This window comes from Schistocerca cancellata, chromosome 4 (assembly GCF_023864275.1).
Source record: "Schistocerca cancellata isolate TAMUIC-IGC-003103 chromosome 4, iqSchCanc2.1, whole genome shotgun sequence".
NCBI classification, from domain to species: domain Eukaryota; kingdom Metazoa; phylum Arthropoda; class Insecta; order Orthoptera; family Acrididae; genus Schistocerca; species Schistocerca cancellata.
The window spans coordinates 50,749,996-50,777,040 of NC_064629.1; the positions used below are offsets into that span (position 1 = coordinate 50,749,996).

Sequence of the window (27,045 nt, forward strand, 5' to 3'; positions counted from 1 at the left end):
TGTTTACTGGACATTTTTTCTTGCATTGATCCATACAACCACCTCTCAAAACATGGAATACTTTTAACATGCTGTATGTTTTGCAAATGTAACTTCAAAAATTGCAGGCAGTGCAGAGTATCTGTGCAGTCAAAGTAGGTTGTTATCAAAGGTTATTCATTCATTCATTCATTATCTTAATTGATTGTCCAGTATGAAAAATAAGGAAAGATTTCACCTTAGTTAAGCTGTACATCTTCCTAGCATGTCTCCAGTTTGCTGTTAGTGACGTGATGTCTTCTGTGTACTGAAGTTTTATTTAAAGCAAATCAGCTTTTTCTCATGAGAAATTCCAGGGTAGTCCCAGGTTGAGGTTTTAGTAGGGGTAGTTATGTTTTTAAGTATTGCAAAACTTGACATCTTCATGGGCTGTGGACTTTCTGACATAATTTTATTTCAAAGTTAGTCATCTGTGATGCATTATAACACTTAAACTGATAATTTTGAAATTTAACTGCAGCACTTGATGAGTAACTTCGTGTTTATCCTGAACAATGTGGTCCATCAAATAGTCTTTTGGTAAAATATTGTACAGTGCTGCTTTTCATTGTGAGCTGCAAGAAGTTGCCAAGTATCTAAGAAATTACTTTAAATTCTTATGGCAGTTGGTTGACACTGTCTATTTAGGCACAGCCAGACAGGTATCTGACAGTCAGGTATCTGAAAATGAAATAAAAACATGCTGTTTCTTGTTATTTTACACTGCAATGACTGTTGTTTGATTTCAGTTATTTCTTGGACTTCCTGATTTTGTGACATGATTTGACTGAAATCTCTGGATCCCTTACCTCTGTTTTCTAATCCAGAATTTGTGTGTTCCAGAGCTGCTGTAATTATTACTGAAGCTGATCTTGGCAGGCTTACTGAAATACTGTCCAGTGTGTCAGATGAACGGTTGGAAGACCTGCGCGCTCAAGGCCATTGGCTTTACCATCGTTACTTTTCAACACTGAAAGCTATTACATTAACAGCACTGGACATAATAAATGATCGGGTATTCCCTCAGTATGCCCGAACGTATGATGATTGGAATATGGCACCAAATCCTGTAAGATATAAATAACTGAATGTTCAGGTTGTTGTAATTTCCACAGATAAATGCTATACACATCTACAAGAACATTCTTTTTCTTACAGCTTTCAACGAAATCTCCTTTGTTCCTGCAGTTGACTGCACCTCGCTCACAAGGTTTCACAGCAGTAGTACTAACATATGACAGGGTAGAGTCTCTCTTTACATTGATACAGAAACTTGTGAAGGCACCAAGCTTAAATAAAGTTCTAGTTGTATGGAACAATCAACGTAAATATCCACCACATCGTAAGTTACTGTGTAGCCTTGATACTACAATCTTGTACCTGCAACATATTTGTAAAAGTAATGATTTTGTGATATTATTATTATTATTATTATTATTATTATTATTATTATTATTATTGCTTTCAGCATCAATGTGGCCCAAAATAAATAAGCCTTTGAAGGTTATTCAGACTAAAGAAAACAAACTATCCAATCGGTTCTATCCATATGAAGAAATAGAAACTGAAGCCATACTGACAATAGATGATGATATTGTAATGCTTACTGCAGATGAACTGGAGTTTGGATATGAGGTATGCTATCAACATTCCAAAGGAACACAAACTTTTGTGTTTTAAGATATAAAATGTTATAGCATTTCACAATTTCAAAAACTGAAGTAGTTGATGAGAGACATGACTTCAATGCTTATTTTGTTTATAAAATACTTAGATGTACTGACAGTTATTCTTCCTGCATACCATTTGGAAATGGAACAGGAGGGAGGGAAATGTTAGTGATACACAGTTTACTGCATATGTCATAAAATGACTTACAAAGAATCCTACATGCAAAACATGAAAATGCCATAAGGATAGCAGTTAGTCAAAATATATATGTTACCTGCAGCTATAAAACAGCTAATTAGACACTAACATCCAAAAGATGATACTATTAATTTTCTTATCATGACAAAACTTGACCACTTTCACCTCAAAATCAACAATGTGTGCACAAACACAGACAAACTAAAGACCGTACTTGATCCCACATTCCAGAGGAGACAGAAGGCACTTGATATTGAGCATGTGCAAAGCTTGTGCAAGATAACTTGGTCCCTGTGCAGAAACACATTATCATTCTCAGCGCTGGACAAGTGCACTTCTCTGTTGTTGTTGTTGCTGTTGTTGTTGTTCTTCTTCTTCTCCTCCTCCTCCTCCTCCTCCTCCTCATGCCTTTACAACCCTACATGATTCTTACCCTCTTCAACAAGGTTCCTCCATTGTGCCCTCTCCTGTGCAGTTCTCTGCCATCCTTTAACTATGAGAGATTCATAGCCTCCTCTGTACCATATGTCCACTTCTTTTGTGACCTTCCTCTCTGTCTTCTTTTACCTGGCCTCCATTCAAAAACAGTTTTAGGTGTTTGTCCATTAACCATCCTACGGCCATGTACAAGCTGAGCTATTCTCCTACTTTTTATTGTTCTTACGATGTCAGCTCCTTGTATGAGATGATCCAGCTCAGCATTAATTCTAGATCTCCAGAAATCATTGTTATCCTGAACTACCCCATAGATCTTGTGCAGAACTGTGTGTTCATATACCCTGTGATGCTGGTCATCGGTACTTGTTGGTTTCCATGATTCACATCATGACCTTATAAACTTGAAGTTTCAGTTGCCTGTTTAATAACATAGAGGCTAAGAATTTCTTAAAAGTGTGGAAGCATCTATTACCACTTAGGATGTGCTATTTTGTTTCAGGTGACATGGATTTTGTCCTATTAATATTAGATCATTGATAGTCAAAGTTCTTGCTCAAAATCGAAACCAGCTGCTGATAGTTTATCCAAGTTATGATTTTCCTTCCTGATGAGATTTGTGTACTTAGTCTTCATTTCATTAATAGCAAGGCCTCTAGGTAGTGTGGCTTCTTTCGGCTCACATATTGTTGTCTCTAATGAAACTCCTCTTCTTCTACTAATAATTGCTTCATCATCAGTGTATGCACACATCTGGGTTGATGTAACCAGATATTTGAAGCTTCTAAATGGCTGCCTCAAGAGTCAGATTAAGAAGTATTGTTGAGAGGGTGTCCCCTTGTGCGACTCCTTTACTAATGCTAAACCATTTACTGAGTTCTCTATTCACTTGCACTGCAGCCTTGGGACCAGCCAATGTTGCTTGGATAAGTGAAACACTCTTAGATGGTATACCAAGCTGCAGCAAATCATTTGGCATTTCTGCCCTAGCCTCTTCATCTATTTGCCTCGGCACAAGTATATGATTTGTTGTTGACCTATTAGGCTGAAATCGACCCTGATATTCTCCCAGAATTTCATCTGCATATGGAACTAGCCTGTAGATAATACTACAGAGAATATTATAGGTTATATTCAGCAGGATACTTACTCGGTAATTTGAACAAGAAGTCTTGTCTCCTTTCATATGGATTGGTTGAAGTACCCCTACAGTCCACTCTTTTGGGATTATTTCCTGATTCCATATCAACTTGATAAGATTGTGGATTTGTTTACGGAGACTAATTCCCCCATTTTCAACAATTCTGCAATTGTTCAATCAGTTCCTGGTGCTTTGTAAGTTTTCAAGACAGTGCACTATCTTCTGTACCTCTTCTAATCTGGGTTCTTCTATCTCTGGATCTGCAGTGTATTAGAGTGGCTGTATATTCCTGGTAGGACTGCCCTCCAGAATCCCGTTGACGTATTCTTTCCATCTATCCAGAACATCTTGTTTATCTGTCAGCATACTTGGGTTTCTTCTGCAATTTTCTTAGAAAGCTTTCTGCTCTCGTTCTTTGATAGTGCTCTTTTGTCTCCTCTATCTTTCTCCTTATGGCTTCCCTTTTTTCCTCCTATGTACCCTTGCTGCCTCTATTCTCTTTTCATAAGATAGTGCCTTATTTGATCTTGTATTTTGCTGTAATACTTCAGTCGTGCTTTATTTTTCTGTTCCACAGCCTGTCTACATTCATCATCATACCAGTTTTCATTTCTAAGTCTTCTTGGCCCCCAATACTTCATGTGCTGTTGTAAGACTGGTATTTTTAATAGAGTGCCATTCTTTGACCATATAGTCCTCACCATCTTTTGTTTGTAACTCCTGTCTCAATTTATTCTGATACTTTTGAACAGTAAATGTATCATTCAGTATTCCATTTCTCTACTCTGGCACTATTTTCTTTGGTAGCCATAACAAGTTTCTGCCTCATTTTGGCTCTTACTACATAATAGTCAGAATCAGAATTAGCTTCTCAGAAAGTGCGCATACTTTCCATATCAGGTGCCACCTCTTTGATACCAGTATATGGTCTGTTTGATTTTCTTCATTTGTTTCTGGTATTTTCCAGATCCCTTTGTAGATATTTTCCTTGGGAAACAGGTAATTACTGCCCGTAACTTGTTTGCAAATGCTAACTGGGCAACCCTTGTACTGTTATTACTAGTTCCATCACGTAAACTTTCCCTACGAGACACACTTCTGAAAGCCTCTTCGTTGCTGTTTGCCATAATAGTCACCGAGGACTCTTTTGGAGTCTATTCTATCACAAACATCAGGCAGCTGATCATAGAAATCATCTACCACACCTTCATCTGAGTCTTCTGTTGGTGCATGTGCATTCATGAAGGTCACATTGTGGAATTTACATTTGATATGCAGAGTACATACTCTTTCATTATGTGGAATGAAAGCAATAACAGATCTGTATGTATCTTTGGAGACTATAAACCAAACTCCATGCTCTCCCTGTCTTTTGTCTTTTTGTGATTAATATAGGAAGAATTTATGCATATGAATCTCACCCCTTCTCTGCCACTTGATTTCCTGAAGTGCAACAACTTCCACTCCATACCTTAGTCTCTCTTCTCCAATACTATTCGTAGCCCCTATATACACCAGTGTATGCACATTCCATGTTCCAAATTTAAGCACTGGTGTATCCATATCTACATCTACATCTACATAAATACTCTGCAAGCAACCGTACGGTCCAAGGTGGAGGGTACCATGTACCAGTACTTGTCATTTCCCTTCCTGTTCCACTCTATTTGAGAGTGAGAGAACAACAACTGTGTATATGACTCTGTGTGAGTCCTAATTTCTTGTATCTTATCTTCGTTATCCTTATACACAATGTATGTTGGTGGCAGAACAATCATTTGGCAGTCAGCTTCAAATGCTGGTGTTCTAAATTTTCTCAATAGTGTTTCTTGAAAAGAATGTTGCCTTCCCTCCAGGGACTCCCATCTGAGTTCCTGTAGTACTTCTGTAGCACCTGTATGTTGTTCGAACCTACCGATAACAAGTCTAGCTACCCGCCTCTGAATTGCTTTGATGTCTTCCTTCAATGTGACCTGGTGTGGATCCCAAACACTTGCCCAGTACTCAAGACTAGGTCACACCACCGTCCTATATGTGGTCTCTTTTGCAGATGAACCACTCTTTCCTAAAATTCTCCCAATAAACCGAAGTCAACCATTCGCCTTCTGTACCACAGTTCTCACATACTCGTTCACCTCATATCATTTTGCAACTTTATGCCCAGGTATTTAAACGACTTGACTGTGTCAAGCAGGACACTAGTAATACTGTATCTGAACATTAAAGGTTTGATTTTCCTGCTCATCTGCATTAACTTAAATTTTTGTACATTTAGAGCTACCTGCCATTCATCACACCAACTGGAAATTTTGTCTAAGTCATCTTGTATCTTTATAATAGAAGGAAACATTCCACGTAGGAAAAATATACCTAAAAACAAAGATGATGTGACTTACCAAATGAAAGTGCTGGCAGGTCGACAGACACACAAACGAACACAAACATACACACAAAATTCAAGCTTTCGCAACAAACTGTTGCCTCATCAGGAAAGAGGGAAGGAGAGGGAAAGACGAAAGGATGTGGGTTTTAAGGGAGAGGGTAAGGTGTCATTCCAGTCCCGGGAGCGGAAAGACTTACCTTAGGGGGAAAAAAGGACGGGTATACACTCGCGCGCACACACACACACATACCCATCCACACATATACAGACACAAGCAGACATATCATATCTTGTATCTTCTTACAGTCACTCAACTTTGACACCTTACCATAAACCATGGCATCATCAGCAAACAACAGCAGATTGCTACCCACCCTATCTGCCAAATCATTTGTGTGTGTAGAAAACAGCTGCAATCCTATCACCCTTCCGTGGGGCATTCCTGGTGATACCCTTGTCTCTGATTAATACTCACCGTCAAGGACAGCATATTGGGTTCTATTATTTAAGAAGTCTTCGTGCCACTCACATACCTTTGAACTTACTCCATATTCTCGTATCTTCATTGGCAGTCTGCAAAGGGGCATTGTGTCAAATGCTTTCCGGAACTCTAGGGATATGGAGTCTACCTGTTGCCCTTCATCCATAGTTCTCTGTATATCATGTAAGAAAAGGTAAAGCTGAGTTTTGCAGGAGCGATGCTTTCTAAAACCATGTTGATTTGTAGACATAAGCTTCTCAGTGTAAGAAAGCTTGTTATATTCAAACTGAGAATATGTTCAAGAATTCTGCAACAAAGAGAAGCCAGGAATATTGGTCTGTAATTTTGCAGACCCGTTCTTTTACCCTTTTTATATACTGGAGTCGCCTGCACTTTTTTTCCAGACTCTTTGGACTCTGTGCTGGGGGAGAGATTCATGATAAATGCAAGCTAAATAAGGAGCCAATGCCATAGAGTACTCTTTGTAAAATCAAACTGGTATTCCATCCGGACGTGATGATTTATTTGCTTTCAAATCTTTCAGTTGTTTCTCTACACCAGGTATGCTTATTACTCCCATACAGGAGTCTGTATGGTATGTTTGTACGATTCTCCTGTGCGAATGATTTCTTGAATAAGAAATTTAAAACTTTGGCTTTCATTTTGCTGTCTTCAGCTGCCACACCAGACTGGTCAACAAGGGACTGAATGGAAGCCTTAGACCCACTTAGCTATTTTACATACAACCAGAATTTTCTTGGATTCTCTGTCAGATCTTTTGCTAAGATGTGACAGTGATAGTTATTATTATTCTTCTTCTTGCATACATATTTTCACACACATATGAATCTCTACTAACCTTTGCTTGTCGTTGAGAACAGATTCCCTTTTGAACCAAGAGTGGTACAGCCTCTGCTTCCTCAGCATTCACCGAATTTTGTTAGCAAACCATGGTGGGTCTTTTCCATCCTTTATCCACTTACTAAGGACATAGCTCTCCAGACCACGATTTACAATCTGCTTAGACTTTGCCCATAATTCCCGTACATCCATCTTACTGCAACTAAGTGATGCCAATTCACTGTCTAAGTGAGATGATAATAACTGCTTATCTGCTCTGTCTTGCAGTAACATTCTCCTACCCTTCTTCACTGACTTATTAACTTTCATAATCATATTTGCTGTAACTACATCATGATCGCTGATCCCCGATTCTATACTGACATTGTCAAAAAGGTCCGGCCTCTTTGTAGCTACAAGGTCTAAGATGTTTCCATTGCATGTGGGCTGTTGAGCTAGCTGCTCAAAACAATTTTCAGAAAATGTGTTCAAAACTATTGCGCATGACTGACTGTCTGTACCCATCACATTGAATCTACAGACATCTCAGTCTATATGCGGCAGGTTAAAGTCACCTCCAACTAGTATTGCATGATATGGGTATTTACGCACTGTTGACCATAGACTTTCCTTGAATGACTTTAGAACTGTCACAGCAGACTCGGGTGGCCGTTAGAAACATCCAACAATTCACTTTGTTTCACGTACACCTGTTCTACGTGACCAGATGACTTCAGTGTCACACTCAACATTTGACCTCAATAGAGACAATATTTTTGTCACTGCAATGAACACTCCCCCTCCTATGGCTTCTAATCTGTCTGTCCAATATATATTCCACAGCTTGCTAAATATCTCAGAGCTTTCCTCTTCTGGTTCAGCCAGCCCTGAGGCCCAAGAATAATTTGAGTGTGGGAACTTTCCTGGAGGGCAGTAAATTTGGGAACTTTATTATGAATACTTTGACAGTTTACTGATAAAATTTTGGTTGTTTAAGTGTCTTTATTCTGAATGCTGTTTGACTTCCCTTTCTACATATCAACTGGCGAATGTCCACTAGAGAACTTCAGACTACTGCCTATCTTAAAACACTCTCACGTGCAATCCACTAGCACTCTGCTACCTGAGTAGCTGCTTCCTTTGTATAGTGCACCCATGACGTATCAAGGGGAATCCTGCAAATCCCCACATGATGATACAAGTCTAGAAATCTGCAGCCAAGACCTCACAGAGTCGACAGAGCCTTTGATTGAGGCCCTCCTCTCTGCTCCAAACCAAAGGACCCCAACAAGCTCTGGGAATATGCTGCAAATTGCAAGGTCTGCTTGCACTCTGTGCGAGATTAGCAGTCATCGCCATCTCTGCCAGTCGCCTGTACAAACTTAGGATCACTTCAGAACACACACGAAAGGCGTTGTTGGTGCCGAGCCACAATGTGCAAACAACTGCACCCTGCATGCTCGACAGCCACAGGCAAGACCGTTTCCACATCTCAGATGAAGCCCCATGACAGACATACTGAGTGCATATTGGCTTTCTTTCCAGCCCTGAATGCTATCTGCCTAAGGGGCTCCATAACATACGTAACATGAGAGCTCCCAATAACTAGTAAACCCCTCCTCCCATGTGCTACTCGGACACAGCTGAAAGAGCAGCCACCTGTCCACTCACAGGGTGAATGGGCAAGACCAGGCAGCTGGTCTCCACATTGGCCCTCTGCCTCGAGTGATGCAAATGCACCACTCCCCCCCCCCCCCCCCCCCCACTCACCCTGCTGTAAAGGCAGATCCACAGCATCGGGTGCATTAGGAGGTGCCTTGGAAGCAGAGCCCATGGGTAAAACAAGCAACACTTGAGGTGCTCCATGCAATGTGCCAGATTCTCCACCATCGCTACACCACAAGGCAGCAGCCTCAAGGTGACTGACTGCAGCCAAAAGCACATTCGGCTGTTCGCAAACTGAGGCTACTGCACACGACACGCACACATCCTATCCATCCTAGCAAGATTAACTGAAGAAGTGAACTATAAAAGCAGACAATCCTAGATATGTAACTTGCTATGCTCCTGATTTGTCACCAATGGACTCTGACACATTAATGAGCTATGCAGCTGGCTTTTCAGTGAGCAACTATTGTGCTACAGACTGAATGAATTTATACATACAAAAATGCAAGATTAAACCTCTTAAACAGAAAAAAACATGCACAAAATTTAATAAGTATACCATGTGGAAACACAGGTAAAGATAAACATTTAACTTGCTGCTCTGTAGATGTATATCAGCCAAGAGCTGGAGCCTGTTCCTTGACACAGTTTGCCTTCGGAATCCAACACTCCTTGTTACATTATTCATGAAGATAGGCTTTTTACAAATCAGAGGTATCAACCCTGTGCTCATCCCCCAACCATCAGGACCAGGCTTTCATTTCGGGGTTAGCTCCCATAGATGGGTTTGATGACCTAACATATTTGAGCCCCCTCGCCCTATGGGGAGGGACACACTTCTTCTAGCTCCTCTGGTGGGGCCAGTTTGGTTTGGGAGATACTACCAGCAGCCACACTACCATCGGCCAAGCCCCCACTTCGTCAGAGCTCACAAGCCTCCCTGCCCAGAATATAAGGTGCCTTTAACAAGGTGGTATCCCCTGGGGAGGAGTACATGCCTGACGCTCATTGGAAAATAGTGGTGGAGCAGTGAGACGACATCAAGTTTTGTATTAAATTAGGCAAATTCGCCTGTGAAACATTTGATATAATGAAAAGTGTTTGTGGTAATGATTGTTTAAGCAGTCCAAATGTTTTTAGGTGGTTTGCTCTATTTTGTGATGGCAGGGAGGACATTAAGAACACACCACAAGCATTAAAGCCGTGGGCAAGTCACAGCAATGAAAATGTGCAAAAACCTGCTGAAATAATTGCACCAGATAGATGTGTTTCTGCATCACCCATTAAGGGGCTGTCAGGAGTATTGAAAACTTTTGTGCACAGAATTTTGTCTGAGGATTTGGGCAAAAAGAGAGATCACGTGTGGTTTGCACTGCATGCACTTTCAGGCAATTAAAAACTGAGACATGGTGTTTCTAATATGAGCCTCTTACAAAGTGGCAGAGTGCAGCATGGTTGAGTCCACAGAATCCGAAACCAAAGAAAGTGTGCTTGTGGGAGAGTCATGTGAAGACAATCGTAACAGTTTTCTACAATTCCAAAGGAATTATTCACAGAGAATTTGTACCAGAAGGGCAAACAGTTAAATGTGAGTTTTATTTCATCATTCTCCATCATTTGTGGACGAGAATTTGTCGAATTTGACCTGAATACTGAGAGGTGGGTTCCTGGTTGCTCCTCTACGACAGTGCCCCAGCCCACAAAGTGAATATCATACACTAGTATTTGTCCAGCAGATGGATTGTAGTCCTGCATCACTCACTGTATTTACTGGGTTTGGCATCAGCTGACTACTGGTTGTCCCCCAAATTGAATTTGACAGAGAAACGACTTTGTTACAACGCTGTTAAGAAAATCTAAGAAAATTGTGCTGCAGTACTAGATGCAATTCCATACAAGGACTGGAGTGATTCTTTCAAAATACTTTTTAAATAATTTCAGCTTTGTATTGATTTAGGAGGAGACTATTTTGGATAAGTACAGTGATTTTGTGAATTCTGTTGTATATCATAGTGTCATTTGTCAGCTTCATGATGAACTGTCTATCATTTCATTAATGCTCATAGTTACTGTGATATTTTGACATTTCTACATCTACATCTACATTTATACTCTGCAAGCCACCCAACGGTGTGTGGCGGAGGGCACTTTACGTGCCACTGTCATTACCTCCCTTTCCTGTTCCAGTCGCGTATGGTTCGCGGGAAGAACGACTGTCTGAAAGCCTCCGTGCGCGCTCTAATTTCTCTAATTTTACATTCGTGATCTGCTCGGGAGGTATAAGTAGGGGGAAGCAATATATTCGATACCTCATCCAGAAACGAACCCTCTCAAAACCTGGCGAGCAAGCTACACCGCGATGCAGAGCGCCTCTCTTGCAGAGTCTGCCACTTGAGTTTGTTAAACATCTCTGTAACGCTATCACGGTTACCAAATAACCCTGTGACGAAACGCGCCGCTCTTCTTTGGATCTTCTCTATCTCCTCCGTCAACCCGATCTGGTACGGATCCCACACTGATGAGCAATACTCAAGTATAGGTCGAACGAGTGTTTTGTAAGCCACCTCCTTTGTTGATGGACTACATTTTCTAAGGACTCTCCCAATGAATCTCAACCTGGTACCCGCCTTACCAACAATTAATTTTATGAAGGAAAAGAAGAGTAAAGGTGCTGTGACAGAACAATCTTTGTGATTCTTGAACTATTTGTCATTTTTTGTAGTGCCAAGAGCTAATGATCCTGAATTGTCAAACTTGTTTACAAGGTGGATGTTGCATGTAGGTGAGAGATCCTGGTTTTAACTTGACAAGCAGCTGTACACAAGAGAGACTGCTATTGTATGCAAGGATTGGTCAGTGAAAACCATATCTGGCAGTCAGTAATGTGTCTTGTTTCTCACTATGGTTTTCTGTTTTGTTTATAAGCAGTATACTATATGTTAATGAAATTCTGAATTCATTCCAAAATTGGAGTAGAACAGTGTTCCATCATCCATTTTTTCCTAATGAACTGTGATCATTTCTGCAGTCAAATTTTTGAGGTAGGAAGATGAGCTGGTGCTGGAAGTTTCATTTAGCACTCAGGCCCATGACTTGTGTAATTTCAATCCTCCTCCTTTTCTGTTAAAGTTGTTTTTGTGCTTTTAAATTTCTGTGGCATCTCTGTATATCCTTGCATACTAAAGAATGGACCTTGACAAACTTTTACTATTAGAGAAACAAATTTGGTGGTTCTGTGGTCTTGGTCCCAGTGCACAATCTGTTGCTTCTGATTATCGAACGTGGTGTTACTAATCTAGTTGCAGACTGAAATTTCTTGGTAGCACCATAATGTCTCTTGCTGAAACCTGTTTGGGGTTTTTAACTAACTAGGGGCCCGCACCTACTTGTCATCACTGATTTCACCGCAATATGTGATATATACAGGGCTTGGCCAGAAATGAAAGTGACAGATGTGGGAGCTCCAGATGGCCAAGTGTTAAAAAAAAAAAAATAGCATTTTTGGCACAGGTTGGGTGTGGCATCAGCCTTATACGTTAGTGTGGTTTTCATGCAGTGGCTGGTGCAGCAGGAAGAGTGTAGATTGCTAATCTGAGGGTTGTGGTGTCAAATCCCTATGTGGAAGCTCTCTCTTTTATTTTATTTCCCATTTTGACTTTTTACATTACTTGCACTGGGAAGAACCCTTCTGGAAAACTATTACCAATAGTCTAAATATGGGTACAAGAGCATACTGGTTCTTTTGGATCAAGTATTCAAAAGATGGTGGAGTAGTATGTGTAAAAATCTGGGGAACTTACAACCACCATATTCAAAAATTATTTGACTGATATGATGCAGCCATACATGCAGGAGAATAGATTTCTTCTATTAATTGACTTGTGGGGAAGACAAGCAAATTCACAATTATACAATGAGATTTTTCAAGATTAAGAAAGAGTGCCATCATGCAGTATTAAAGTGGCTCCCGCAAATGCACTGTGCTAGTGCAACCCTGCAATGTCTATTTTTATCATCAGGCAAAGAATTTGATGAAACAGCTTCAGAATTACTAGTATGTCACCAAGAGAGAAAATAAACTACATTCTGAGAAAACTGTATCAAAATACATTCCACTGTACATCACCAGCTATCCTCAACAATAGTTTGCAAAATGATGTATTATGTGTGGTTTGCTGCCAAACTGTGTGATGAGAGTCAACCTTTTATGAATGTAAACTAAGTTTGTTTTTGTGTAGAAACAATGAAACAACCCTGTAATTGTAAAAATACATCATTTATTATTTTTGCAAGATGCTGAGAAAATTGCTGGTTTTCCTGTTTTTACAATGAATATCACCCCAGCAAACGTAAATCATCAACAGTAAAATAACGAAGTATGTAATTTTATATACCAAGTTTGTTAGAACTTCAAGTTTAACACATATATTTGAGAATGACACAACAACACATGTAAGTCACTGAGTAAGTTGACAAGTAAGACATGTGTACACGTTAGCATTCGAATGAGCACTGAGTCCCAGTCTAGCGGCCGCTGCACGGCTGGCTGCTTAGGTGGCACAGCTGCTGCATGGCTGGCAGACAGCGCCGCACGTAGAGCGCGTAATTGCGCGGCGGCACTTTCAATGATCGGCGAGTCACAACACTTTTCCCCCCCTTTGAAATTGTTGCACTGATCTTGATGGAGGTGCCCTGGAGATGGCTAATGTCCATAGGCGCTGTTTGACTCACCATAAAGTCTCGAGGAGGAGGCTTCCCGTACGGACGGAAGTGTCCCTGATGATAACGGGTCGAGATGACAGGAGACGTAGGGGTCGAATCTGCTGGGGCCCCATGCACCAATCTGCCCGTTGCGGCAAGTCCAGTTGATATGACAGGAGACATGGGCGATGTGTCGGCGTCCGTTGGAGGAGGAGGCGAGTAGATTTGCTCTGACAGAGGATGGTCCTCCGGTTCCTGCAAGGGCACGTCTTCTGGTGGCGTCCGTTCTGGTGCTGGCATCGCGATGACGGTGAGAGGGCTGCGTTGTGAGTATTGAGAGATGCCAAGATCCCGAGCGTCAGGTAGAGCCAAAGGTGGTGTGGCAACATTCGGAACAGACGTTGCAGGCACCCGAGGCCGAAGCTGGTCCGAATGATGCACTGCAACACCCGTGTCCATCTGGATTTCATACAGGCGTCTGCCACGGTGTCTTAAGATGTGACTCGTGCTCCATTTTGGCCGCCTGCCATATCCTCGTACCCAGACGAGTTCGTCGGCGGTGAACCGGCCAAGTGAAGGCACCTGCGGCCGTGAGGTGGGAGGCCGCAGAAGGTGAAGTAGCGTGCGGGGCTGTCGGCCATGTAAGATCTCAGCCGGGCTGTGGTCGCCCATGGGGGTGAAATGGTAAGACGCCAGAAACTGGAGAAGCGCATCATCAGCAGCAGAAGAAGTCAGAAGTTTCCACATCTGAGCCTTAAATGTGCGGACCAGTCGTTCAGCCTCACCGTTGGATTGTGGATGGAACGGCGGGGCCGTGACATGCGTAACGCCGTGACGAGCACAAAAATCCGCAAATTCGGAAGAGGCAAATTGCGGACCATTATCAGTAACAAGAGTAGAGGGGAGGCCTTCCAAAAAAAAAATGCGGGCGAGAGCACTGGTGGTTGCTGCGGTGGTAGGTGATGTGCAACGAACAATGAAAGGAAAGTTAGAATACGTGTCAATTACGAGGAGCCAATAAGTACCTAAAAAGGGTCTCGCAAAGTCAGCATGAATGAGCTCCCAGGGCTTCTCAGGCGAAGGCCATGGTGACAAAGATGACTTCGGGGCAGCGGCCTGTGACGCACAAGGGCCGCAGGCAGCGACCATGTGTGCTATTTCATAGTCGTTGCCATGCCAGTACACATGACGGTGCACCAGGGATTTTGTGCGAGACACACCCCAGTGCCCTTGGTGAAGGAGGCGCAAGACCGAAGCACGCAAATACGCAGGTACCACAACACGCAGCGAAGCATTGTCAGTGGAGAGGAGGATAACACTATCCCTAGCCGTGAGGCGGTAGCGCAAAGTGTAGTAGTTCCGCAACGCATCAGAAGTCTTAGCGGACGGGCGATCTGGCCAACCCTTCTGAGTACAGCATAAAACCCGGGAGAGGGTAGGGTCAGAACCCGTAGCAGCCGCCAGCCTGTCCCCCGTCATGGGGAACCCGTCCACAACCCGCTGCTCGGCAACATCCAAGTGGAAACACAAAAGTTCGTCCTTATCGAATGCCTGATCAGGACCCATGGGAAGGCGAGACAGAGCATCAGCATTCGCATGTTGAGCTGTTGGCCGGAAATGAATCTCATAATTGAAACGGGACAAGTAAAGAACCCAACGCTGGAGGCGGTGTGCAGCCTTGTCGGAGCCATAGAGAAAAACACCAAACTTATGAAGAGCATAAATGATGGCCAAAGCTTCTTTCTTAATTTGAGAATACTTTTGTTGGGCATCCGTGAGCGTTTTGGAGGCATAAGCAATGGATTGTTCCGAACCGTCAGAAAAACGGTGCGCAAGGACTGCACTGACCCCGTATTGAGAGGCGTCTGTGGCAAGATGATGATGATGTTGGCCAGCTCGATAAGTAGCCAGGCACGGGGACTGTTTCAGCATAGTCTTCAACTTCTGGAAAGCCACTTCACATGATGGGGACCAGTGAAAAGGCACGTTTTTATGCAACAGGCGATGCAACGGCTGAGCCACCGAAGCCGCAGATGGTAAAAACTTGTGATAGTGTTCTATTTTCCCCAAGAAGGCCTGGAGTTCCTTAACAGATGTAGGGCGAGGAAGGGCATCGATCGCAGCGACAGTTTGTTGAAGCGGACGAATACCATCCCGAGAGAGTTGAAACCCCAAGTACGTGATAGATGCCTGAAAAAATTGTGATTTCTGAAGATTACACTTAAGATCAGCAGTCTGTAAGACATGAAAAAGTGTGCAGAGATTTTGAAGATGTTCTTCAGTGGTGGAGCCAGTGACAACAATGTCGTCCATGTAATTGATACACCAAGGGACAGGGAGCAATAATTGTTCCAAGAATCGCTGAAAGAGAGCAGGGGCGCTAGCAACCCCGAATGGCAAGTGTTGGTATTGATAGAGACCGAAAGGCGTGTTAAGGACCAGAAACTGCCGGGAAGCAGTGTCGAGAGGAAGTTGATGATAAGCTCCTGACAGGTCAATTTTAGAAAAATACTGGCCTCCAGCAAGTTTAGTGAACAGTTCTTCAGGACGGGGCATAGGGTAAGTGTCGATGAGGCATTGAGCATTTACAGTGGCTTTGAAATTGCCACAGAGACGAATATCACCATTTGGCTTAGCAACTACAATGACAGGAGAGGACCACTCACTGGAAGTGACAGGAAGCAAGACCCCTGAAGCAGTGAGACGATCCAACTCCCATTTTACCCGATCACGAGGGGCCACAGGAATGGGCCGAGCCCGAAAACACTTTGGCCGAGCAGTGGGTTTGAGCGTGATATGAGCTTCAAAGTCGTTTGCACGGCCTAACCCAGGAGAAAAAAGGGATGAAAATGTCGTCGACAAGGAATCCAGTTGAGCATAAGGAATAGCATCAGAGACAATATTGACAGAGTCATCTATGGAGAACCCAAACACGCGAAAGGCATCGAAACCAAAAAGATTTTCTGCGTTGCTCTGGTCGACCACAAATGTGGGAACAGTGCGAACGATGGATTTGTAAGATACCTCAGCATTAAACTGTCCCAAGAGAGAAATCTTCTGTTTATTGTACGTCCATAATTGCCGAGTGACAGGGGACAGGAGTGGAGAACCCAGCTGAAGATACGTCTGAGAATTAATTATAGTGGCAGCAGAACCGGTATCCACTTGCATGCGAACATCTCGACCAAGGATTTGGACAGTGAGGAATAACTTCCCTGAAAGGGAAGAAGTGCAATTGACAGACAACACAGAATCAGAATCAGCATCATGTTCATGAACATCATGTATGCAGTCGGATTTGCAAACGGAAGACACATGACCTTTCTTTTTGCAGTTGTGACACACAACCCAACGTTGGGGACAATCCTCGCGTGAATGTTTCGCAAAACACCGCGGACATGAAGGAAGTTGCTGGGGGTTTTGCTGCAGTTTCTTAGCGGGTTGTTTACGGCTAGGCCGAGACTGCGCGTGGGAGCGCACTGCGGCCACGTCGGCCGGCGGGGACGCGCCGCACGCGTCGTCAACAGCGCACAGAGGTTGTATTTCCCCGACATCACCCCACGCCTCTATTTGCGCCCCAGCGGCGCGAGAAATTTCAAAAGACTGCACAATGGAGAGAACTTCATCTAGAGTTGGATTCGCCAACTGAAGGGCACGTTGCCGAACTTCTTTGTCGGGCGCCGACCGGATAATAGCATCCCGTACCATGGAATCAGCATAGGATTCTTAGTGAACGTCAGTAACAAATTGACACTTTCGACTGAGGCCGTGATGTTCAGTAGCCCAAGTGCGATAGGATTGATTTGGTTGTTTTTGACAACGATAAAAGGCAACATGAGAGGCTACCACATGTGTTTGCTTTTGAAAATAGTTTAACAGAAGTGAGCACATTTCAGCAAAGGACAAAGACACAGGATCCTTCAAAGGAGCCAATTGCGACAACAACCGATACATTTGAGGTGAAATCCAGGAAAGGAACAGAGACTTACATGGTTGTTCGTCCGTGACATGAAATGCCAAGAAGTACTGTCGAAGACGTTTTTCATAATCAGACCAGTCTTCCACCGTCTCGTCGTAAGGAGGAAAAGGAGGTATAGCCAACGACGAGAAATGCCCTGAGTTTGACGCCGCGACGAAATCGCGAATCGCTGCTGTTAGAAGCGTTTGCTGTTCAAGGAGATTTTGCAATAGTTGCTCGACAGTAGCCATGGAACCCTGTGAGTCAACGGTGAAAAGGAAAAATCCCATCCTCGTCGCCAATTGTTAGAACTTCAAGTTTAACACATATATTTTGGAATGACACAACACATATAAGTCACAGAGTAAGTTGACAAGTAAGACAAGTGTACACGTTAGCATTCGAATGAGCACTGAGTCCCAGTCTAGCGGCCGCTGCTCAGCTGGCCGCTTAGGTGGCGCAGCTGCTGCATGGCTGGCAGACAGCGCCGCACGTAGAGGACGCGCGTATTTGCGCGGTGGCACTTTGAATGATCGGCGAGTCACAACAAAGTTCTTATGTATACCTGTCTGGAAATTTGTTTCCAATACCAAATTTTTCTTTGCCATTTCTTTTGATGCCTTTTATAAAAATATTAAACACTAGCCTTTTATAAAAATATTAAACACTATTTTGGCTTACTTGCAATGTAAATAATGTAAAAACTGAAAGTAAAAAAAGTTTCTGGACTGGAATCCAACCCAGTAACCCTCACATTACCATTCTATACTCTTTCTGCTGTGCCAGTCACTGCCTGGGGAACTGTGCAAACATAAATCGCTGATGCCTCACCAGTGCCATGCCATCTAAGCATTTGGCCATCAGGAGCTCTTACTTCTCTGCCACTTCCATTTCTGTTCAAGCCCTTCATATACTTTAAATTTGGATGAAATCAGTGATGACGAGTAGGTGCGGTCGCAAAGTTGAAAAATAAGACACACCACCATTGATTTGACATTGAGTTGTTAGCACATTTATTGTTGTCCACACATACACACACACATCTTGGCAGTGATCAGCTTCTTCTATCAATACATTTTATTATTTACAAATGAGAGGTTAGAACATCCTCACTTCACAATCATTGTCACTGGCGACTTATGTAGTAAACTGTTCCATAACTAATTCAGCACTAATGTTTGTATACACATTAGCCTTCCACAGACCATAGATCGTAAGTGTAAGAAATAACCAAAAGACTCTATAAAGTTGTTTACTAACATTTATTCTGATGCTCACTTTGATAAAGAAATGTTGATCTAGTGATTACCAGGCACGACTTCTACATTGAGGTGTTAATAAAGTGAATTGTATAATGAGTTTTGTTACCAAATACACATTCCATCATAAAGATGTTACTCAAATAATAGCTAAGTGCAGACTTCAGTATGTAGCTGTTATTGTGGTTAAAGCTAGCCGCAGATTCGATAGCTAATACCAGACTGATTGTGGCATTGTCAGCCGGTCCTATAGTCAGCCATATGGATAATTAAATAAATTGGTTATTACTGTTTACTTTATAATAGTGGAAGGTTCAAATTTGTTAATGTTATCACTCTATTGAATCCATACTTATTTTGTGTCACTATATGCTAGATATGTATGAAAGTATTAAAGTTCAAAGTACTATCTGAGTAACACACTGTATATTTATGCAGTGGTTTACCGAATTTCATGTAAAATTCTCAGGTTCTTAATTTTCCTGATTTATTTACATCCTTAATTAGTGGCTTATTTGAATAACAAAATGCACTGTCTGATTTAGAAAAATTAGGGCAACAAAAGTATAACTTGAAATTTGGGAACTACACCCTCTTAAAAGTTCAAATAATGAAAGTAATTTTACATGGGTCAAAACTTTTAGTGCAAATAATTTATTAGTTAACAAGTTTCTAGGAAAAATAAACTGGTTGCAGGAAAGAGTTAAATTAAGGCTATCCAATGAGCTAGACCTTTCTTTAATAAACATTTATTAGTTCACCACATTAATTGGTGTAAGAACAACTTTAATTACAAATTTATCTTAAAGGAAAACGTTTTATGGAAAATTAACTTTGTCATTGGGATTATCAGCACTCAAATAATCTAGTAAACTACAAATTCAGAATGTCAAAATTCCTATCTAAGCTGTAATTTTTATAAAATACAGCTTAGATAGGAATTTTGACATTTTAAATAAACTAGGTACATCTACTGTCAGTCTAGTAATCAAAAGAAAAAACTAGTTATCTGAAACAGTAGAACAGTAGTACATAGAGTAACTCCATCTTGCTACATTTCATAGTCTTGCGCAGATAACAATTGTGTTTGCATTTTTTGAACTGGGTGTTAATGCTTCCTTTTGTAGTTCCTGTGTACACCTGATCACATATGCAAGGGGTTTTGTATACTCCTGCTGTGGAAAATGGTGAGAGTAGGTACTTTCCAGTGTTCAAATATTCACAAACATTTTTTAAAGTTTAAACACTGTGCCTGTACTGTGGCTACTTAGCACTCTGCTGATGCAATCTGTGTGTTTTTATGAATGCGAGGAGACCTTTCCCTGTAGCTTGTTCTGTTTTGCGAGAAGATCCTGATATTTTAATATGTAGTGCCCTATAAATCTCCTCTTTCTCAGGGTAGCTATTTCTTCTAAATATAATTGTTAAATGATCTAACCCTTCTTCCATGTACTGTGACTCACCGATTCTTTTACCCTTGTTCACCTACACTTTAATCACCTTCAGCCAAGGCAATTTGCTGTATGTGTTTATGGAAAATAGTGGTGGATTCAAAATAACTGTGAGACTTCCGATGAGTGGAAGGATGTTTTAATAAGCTTTATGCACCCACATACCCCAGCAATCTGATTTTACTGTCCATCAATGAGTGAAGAGTCCTGGATTCTGTGACAACACATTATTACAGTTATAATTCAAGTAGCATGAAGGAAACATAAGCTTATGACCCCTAAAATATACCTCTTATAGCTTAGTTCTCTGACACTTAGAGAAATGTATCATTAGGCTTGGGATCTTGTGTAAAGAAACACTTATCAGGCTTGGAACTTGTGGTAAAGAAACCCACCAGTGACTGCTGTTACACAGCTATCGAATGTGGCACCTATGGTGATGGGGACGCTGGTTTCCTTACTTTAAGAGAGACCAGCAGTGGTTAAGCCACCTTGAACCATAGCAACACATTTACAGAATTTTTCATTAGTTCATATAAACCCCAAACGATGCAAACACAAAATGTCCTGTACTTTAAACTGGAATTAAACTAGCATGTCAATAGCATTGCATAATAAGAAGACATACTCCAAATTTTTTATAATGTGAATCCTTTCCAAAAAAAAAAAGGTCAGGTAGGTTGCTATGAATTTCCCCAGAACTTATGTAGTGTGACATTGATGTAACACTTAAGGCAGTTTGAACGATGTGTGTTGTGGCTGTTATGCAAAAATTTTGCTATCACAATGTGTAGTGCCTTGGTAATGCACAGTTAAATTTTGAAATTTATAACCATTTTTGTTCTGTAGTTACCATAGCAGTAAGACAGGCTGAAATATGTCATGATGAGTCGTGACAAAAGACATCCCTTATTTTGAAGTTTTTTTGAGTTTGTTCTGACTCACTCATTTCCTAGTCATCAGGACTTTTGGTATTACCTTCCCTAGAGAGTACTAAACAACTATAAGATGTAATAAAAGATGTCAGATGTGAGTACCTGCAGAATATGGGTGTATTTTAAATGAGCCTCCACCTCTTCATTTTTAGGGCCTTATATGCATGCATTGCAAAACCAAATTTTTTTTAGATGGTTTAGAATGGTCTTTCTGATAAAATGGTTTAAATGAGTTTGCAGAAGATTCTTTTATGTAAAAGTTGGCTAAAAATAGCCATTTTTGGCGTTTTTGCAAAAATTGTCAACATTGCTCTCTTTTTTGTAAACTATTGGAAACCAGTAGGAGAATGAAATTCTATATTCTGAAACATTGTACTGGTAAATTGTTATGTGCGTAATTTTGGGTTTATCCTGCTATCATTTCTGGAGATATAAACAAGTAAACTTCACATTTTTCAGCCAACTTTGTTTCAAATTATCCATATGAAAATTACTCAAGAAATCTTTTTTTATTATTTCACTTAAGAGAGAGTAAAATGTTACACAAGATGACTTAGTTATGTTTCTTTCAAGAAAATGTTTCCATAGATAGTGTTAACAAATTACTATACAGCTGGAAGTATGATATTGGTCGAAGTAAAATTTTGTTTATATTCATTTGGGACATGTGCAAATGTCCACACAGAATTTCAGAAAAAAATCTGTGATAGTCATGTGGGAACCTCTAGACCACTTGGCATGCAATGACCCTGGTTTAAAATAGTTAAAAAAGCCACTTAACTTAATAGGTTGTGATATATCTGGAGCACAATTAATATGATTCCTGCTGTACTGATGTACTGATATTTCATTGTATTATAAAGGTACCACATACTGATTTCAGTGTAAACTTAAATGTCATTGAATACAGTTACATATTAAAGACACACAAATGTTTTTTTTTATCTAGTACACTAGACACTCATTGCCTTTTCAAGTGCTTTATTACCTTCTGAAATTCTCCTTAATGGCTGTAAATTTATTTGCTAAAAATTTTTGCAAGTCCCTTGTCTATATATGAGTTTCCCAGAATTGAACCATGTGTTTACAGAAATCATGCCGAGATGTCTTGAGTTTATTGGATGAAATTGCTGGTGTTTAGAATTCCAGCATGTCAGAGTACTAGAGCTAGGAATAGGAATTTAATTTGTGAAAACTGTTTTTGTTTGTTTGTAGCATTTTAGATTGGTTACATGTTTAATTTGGCAAGGATGAGAGGTGTATTGCTTGTGACCTTGCTGAAGGAACCACCATGTCATTTTAAGAGAAATATGATTAGGGTGTTAGAAGCTGCTTCCATTTGAGAGTAAATTCAGTGATTTTTCACTGATCTACCTCATTCATCAGAAAAAAATATGTAAAATGTGACTTTATGGTGCAGTCCCAAGGCAATAATCACAAAGGTCAGTGTTTGTTTGCTGAATTTTTCTGTTGCTTAATATTACTTCCACTTTTACCTCTATTTCGGGTACATTAAAATCCCAAAGCACTCTGTTACTATTTCACATAAATTAGTAGGTCACTCCATCACTGGGGCAGAGTGTTGATTCACAGATCAGAGAAAGACGAGAGTGCTCGCTACAATAGCTCCATGGCTCACAAAGCTCTCTGGTGACGAAATTAACCTTTGATTTTATGACTTGATTTGTTAAATTCTCAAAGCCCTATACCAACAATTCCACATTGGGTAAGACAGTATCTGTCTGTGTTGTGTCACTTATTGGAAAAGTTTCTTGATGTCTTTTGGGGAAATGCACTGCCTCTGTTGGGTAAATGTGGCACCATGTTTGTTGATGACAGCTGGTAATCAGGTGAATAAGCCGAAGTGAAATAATGTTAGACAAACTGATAGTTTGGAATGTGTGCATGGTAAGCAAAACAGAGTCCGATATTCACATGTTCTCACAAATAAGTGCTGCAACAAGGAGCTGACAATAATTTTACTTTTGTGTCTGGGCAGTACTGAAAAAAGGTTGTTACTTGTCGAGTATCACAATCCTAAGTTCATGCTTCTAAATGTAACTAGCTGTGAACTAGATTAACATGTATGTAATCACTGATTTGACAAACAGAAGAGAGCCTTGTGTAAAAGAATGAATTACTATTGGTTGATGTGCTTGCCTTCCTTTTCACTTTCACTAGCTGACTGTGGTACACTTTTAGATCGTGCTCTGTATTAATGTTTGTGGTGTTGAGTCATCTAATGCAACAGCATACACATCTTGCCGTGACTGATCATTCTATACACACAAAACCCTGCCAGCAGGTGAATTTGATCTCATTGATCTTCAAAGTTTTGCTCAATTCAGACCTCTCGTCATCACTTGTTGTGAAGTGTCTGCAAACTATAATGTCACATAATCACAACTGTTTCCTGTTGCATGGCGCCTGGAATTTATATGGTCTCTAGTTCAATTCTTGCTATTTCTGCAAATGTTTCTATGCATTTTTTTATAGTCTTAGACACAAATGTCAGACTTATGTAGGCTTTTGTATGTATTTGCTGTAACAGTGATGTACATCAAATCTTTACATATACTGTGTAATTTTGTGGAAAAAAATGGGATTGATTTTACTCATCACAGGTGTGGCGAGAATTTCCAGACCGTATTGTTGGGTTTCCTTCACGAACCCATGTTTGGGACAATGTGACACAACACTGGAAATATGAATCAGAGTGGACCAATCATATATCTATGGTTCTGACTGGTGCTGCATTCCACCACAAGGTGAGAAAAAACATTTAAAAAGAACCAATATAGTGGCTATGCCAACCCTGTTTCTTATTTTTCTTGTGTGAAAAGAATTAATTATTGTTGGGGACTGTTTATACAAAAAATATATAATCTAATTATTGTTTCCTGTGATAATTAAAATTGTTGTGAAATATATTGTAAGTAAAAGTTATATTGGGGTAAATTAGTTATTGCTGAAATCTAGGTATTTTGTAGACAACATACAAATTTTAGATTATTTTTTAAATGTATACATTCTCTTTTATGAAGGTGAGATAAAAGCAAAGTAACATATTTAAGGAATAGAAACTGGAGGAATGGAAATTCAGATATTTGTCAAGTAAATTTTTTGATTTTGCAAGTTGTTCTGTAATTCTCGAAAAGAATAACTACACTAATATTAGTTTTAATTTCTACTCAACATTTTTTTTTCTTTTTCAAGGTTTTGCTGTTTTCTTGTGATCAATAATTACTTAATATTGCAAATCTTCATGATTCCAATTTACTTGGTATTTTTTGAGAGTTTGGGAGAAGGTAGTCTTATTTATCAGGCAAATGAACATTCACTATTTGTTAAGCTTCATGGTAGTGACCTACATATACATAGCAAGCTATTGTTCAGTGCATAGATGAAGGCTGGCCAATGACTTCTCTATGACTATAGCTCTGGACATTCTATTGAAATGCTGTGTGTTACAGGGAGTGGGAATCTTGCCTCGGCCACTTTGCTTGCAAGCATGGTAAAAGCCTGCTGCACTCAAATTCTAGTATGCTTGCCCAGATGATGCAAGACTCTCTCTCAATCTATATTTCCCTAGCTTCTTGTGGGAACAATTTGGGTGTCAGTAACACATCCCCTCTCCTCCTTCCCCCTCAAAAAAATTCCTGTTAATTTGGGTGAGCTATTGGATAGCAAAAATGCCCAGTCAACAAAGAGAACATGCCCAATCAACAAAGAGAACCTAAGATGATGGTCCTCTTGGTTAGGCATCATCAACATTAAAAATTACTTCCCATAATATAATGCACCCAAATGATTCAAGTGCACCATTAAAAAAGGATAAGTTGTATTTGAAAGTTATTACATACAGAAAGGGTTGCAACTAGTGCCAGCTTCAAAGTTAATTGGTTCTTATGAGTGATATGTCATTAGGAAAATAAAATAAAACAAGACATGGCAAATTATAAGAGTAATTTGACTGTATCTATGAACCATAGCATGAGTTAGAGATTGTCACAATGTAACTTCACGGCTATCATTTGTTCTGTAGTTTTTGGTGTATTTTTGTATAATAATATAAGGGATGCACAAATGAAAATGAGACAGATGGAAAAAAAAGGAAGTAAACTGTTTATTATTTTAAAAGTAACCTCCTTAACTGTTAATACACTTATCCCACAGTAAGACAAGACAGTCGATGCTTTCATTGAAAGATGTTTGTAGTTGCCTATGGAATCATCATTGTACCCAGGCATGCACCTCTTCGCCCAAAGCAAACTGATGGCCACAAATGTCGTTCTTCAGGGCTCCAAAAATACAGAAATCACATGGGGAGAGATTGCGAGCGTATGAAGGATATGTAAGGACCTCCCAGTGAGACTTCTGCATCATAGTCAAAATGGCATTATTCTGTTGCAGGGTAATGCTTGCCTACATGTTGCCAAGATTGTATTGAGTATGCTGCAGACGTTTCACTGGGAAGCCCTTACACAGTCTCCACACAGTCCTGATCTCTCCCCATGTGATTTCAAAATTTTTTGAGTCCTGAAGAAAGACGTTCATGGCCATTGATTTGCTTCAGATGAAGGGGTGCACATCTGAATGCAATCCTGGTTCTGTAGGCAACAGCAAGCATTTTTCCATGAAGGCACTAACAGTTATGGAAATTATGCCCCTTATACATAATATAAATGCGACATTGGTCCATGACACTAACACTGACTGTTCTTTCCAACAGTACTGGAGTTACCTGTATACTACTGCAATGCCAGGTCATATTAAGGAATGGGTGGACGAACACATGAACTGTGAAGATATAGCGATGAACTTCCTTGTTGCAAATATCACCAGCAAGGCTCCAATAAAGGTACAGTTAGCTGCTTTCTTCTTTTAAGATACACAGAACAACCACAGCAAAAGAATCAGCATGACTTGTGTTGTTATTTTAAAATTCAAACTTGTTCATGATTACTTGCAGTATATTCCCTTTGTACTACATCTACATTTACATGCCTACTCTGAAAATCACATTTAAGTGCCTGGCAGAGGATTCCTCAACCCACCTTCACAATAATTCTCTATTATTCCACTCTCGAACAGCATGTGAAAGAAAATGAACACCTATATCTTTCTCCATAAGATCTAATTTCCCTTATTTTATTGTGATGATCATACCTCCCTGTGTAAGCTGGCATCAACAAAATATTTTTGCATTTGCATTTAGAGGAGGAAGTTGGTGATTGAAATTTCGTAAGAAGATCCAGCTGCAACAAGAAATGCCATTGTTCTTATGATGTCCACCTCAAATCCTGTATCATGTCCATGACACTCTCTCCCCTATTTCTTGATAACAAAAAAGTCTGCCCTTGTTTTAACTTTCTCAGTGTAATCCTATCTTGTAAGGATCCCCCACTGTGCAGCTGTACTCCAAAAGAGGACACACAAGGGTAGTGTAAGCAGTCCCATAATATTTTTTGTGTGTTCTTTCCAACTTAAGTTGTTCGTAATTGTTATTCGTAGCTATTTATTTGAATTTATGGCTTTTCGATTTGACTGATTTAGGGTGTAATTGTAGCTTGACGGATTCCTTTGAGCACTTACGTGCGTGGCCTTACACTTCTCATTATTTAGGGTCAATTGCCAATTTTTGCACCATGCAGATACCTTATCTAAATTGTTTTGCAATTGGTTTTGATCTTCTGATGACTTTACTAGATGATAAACGATACCATCATCTGCAAAAGACCTAAGACAGCTGCTTGGATTGTCTCCTAAATCATCTGTATAGATAAGGAGCAGCAGAGGCCCTATAACACTACCTTGGGGAGTGCCAGAAATCACTTCCGTTTTACTCAGAGACTTTCCGTCAATTACTACAAACTGTGACCTCTCTGACAGGAAATCAAGCATCC

The 27,045-nt window shown here is 40.5% G+C and overlaps 1 protein-coding gene across 1 annotated transcript in view; it reads left to right on the top strand.

Annotated features, from left to right (window-relative positions):
* Positions 1-27,045, top strand: part of LOC126184016 (exostosin-2) — a 103,265-nt gene that overhangs the window by 51,882 nt on the left and 24,338 nt on the right. Inside the window, exons 5-9 of the mRNA XM_049926368.1 lie at positions 862-1,087; positions 1,177-1,360; positions 1,487-1,653; positions 23,764-23,907; positions 25,872-26,000. Coding sequence (XP_049782325.1) covers positions 862-1,087; positions 1,177-1,360; positions 1,487-1,653; positions 23,764-23,907; positions 25,872-26,000 — 850 coding nt within the window. The remainder of the gene's footprint in view (positions 1-861; positions 1,088-1,176; positions 1,361-1,486; positions 1,654-23,763; positions 23,908-25,871; positions 26,001-27,045) is intronic.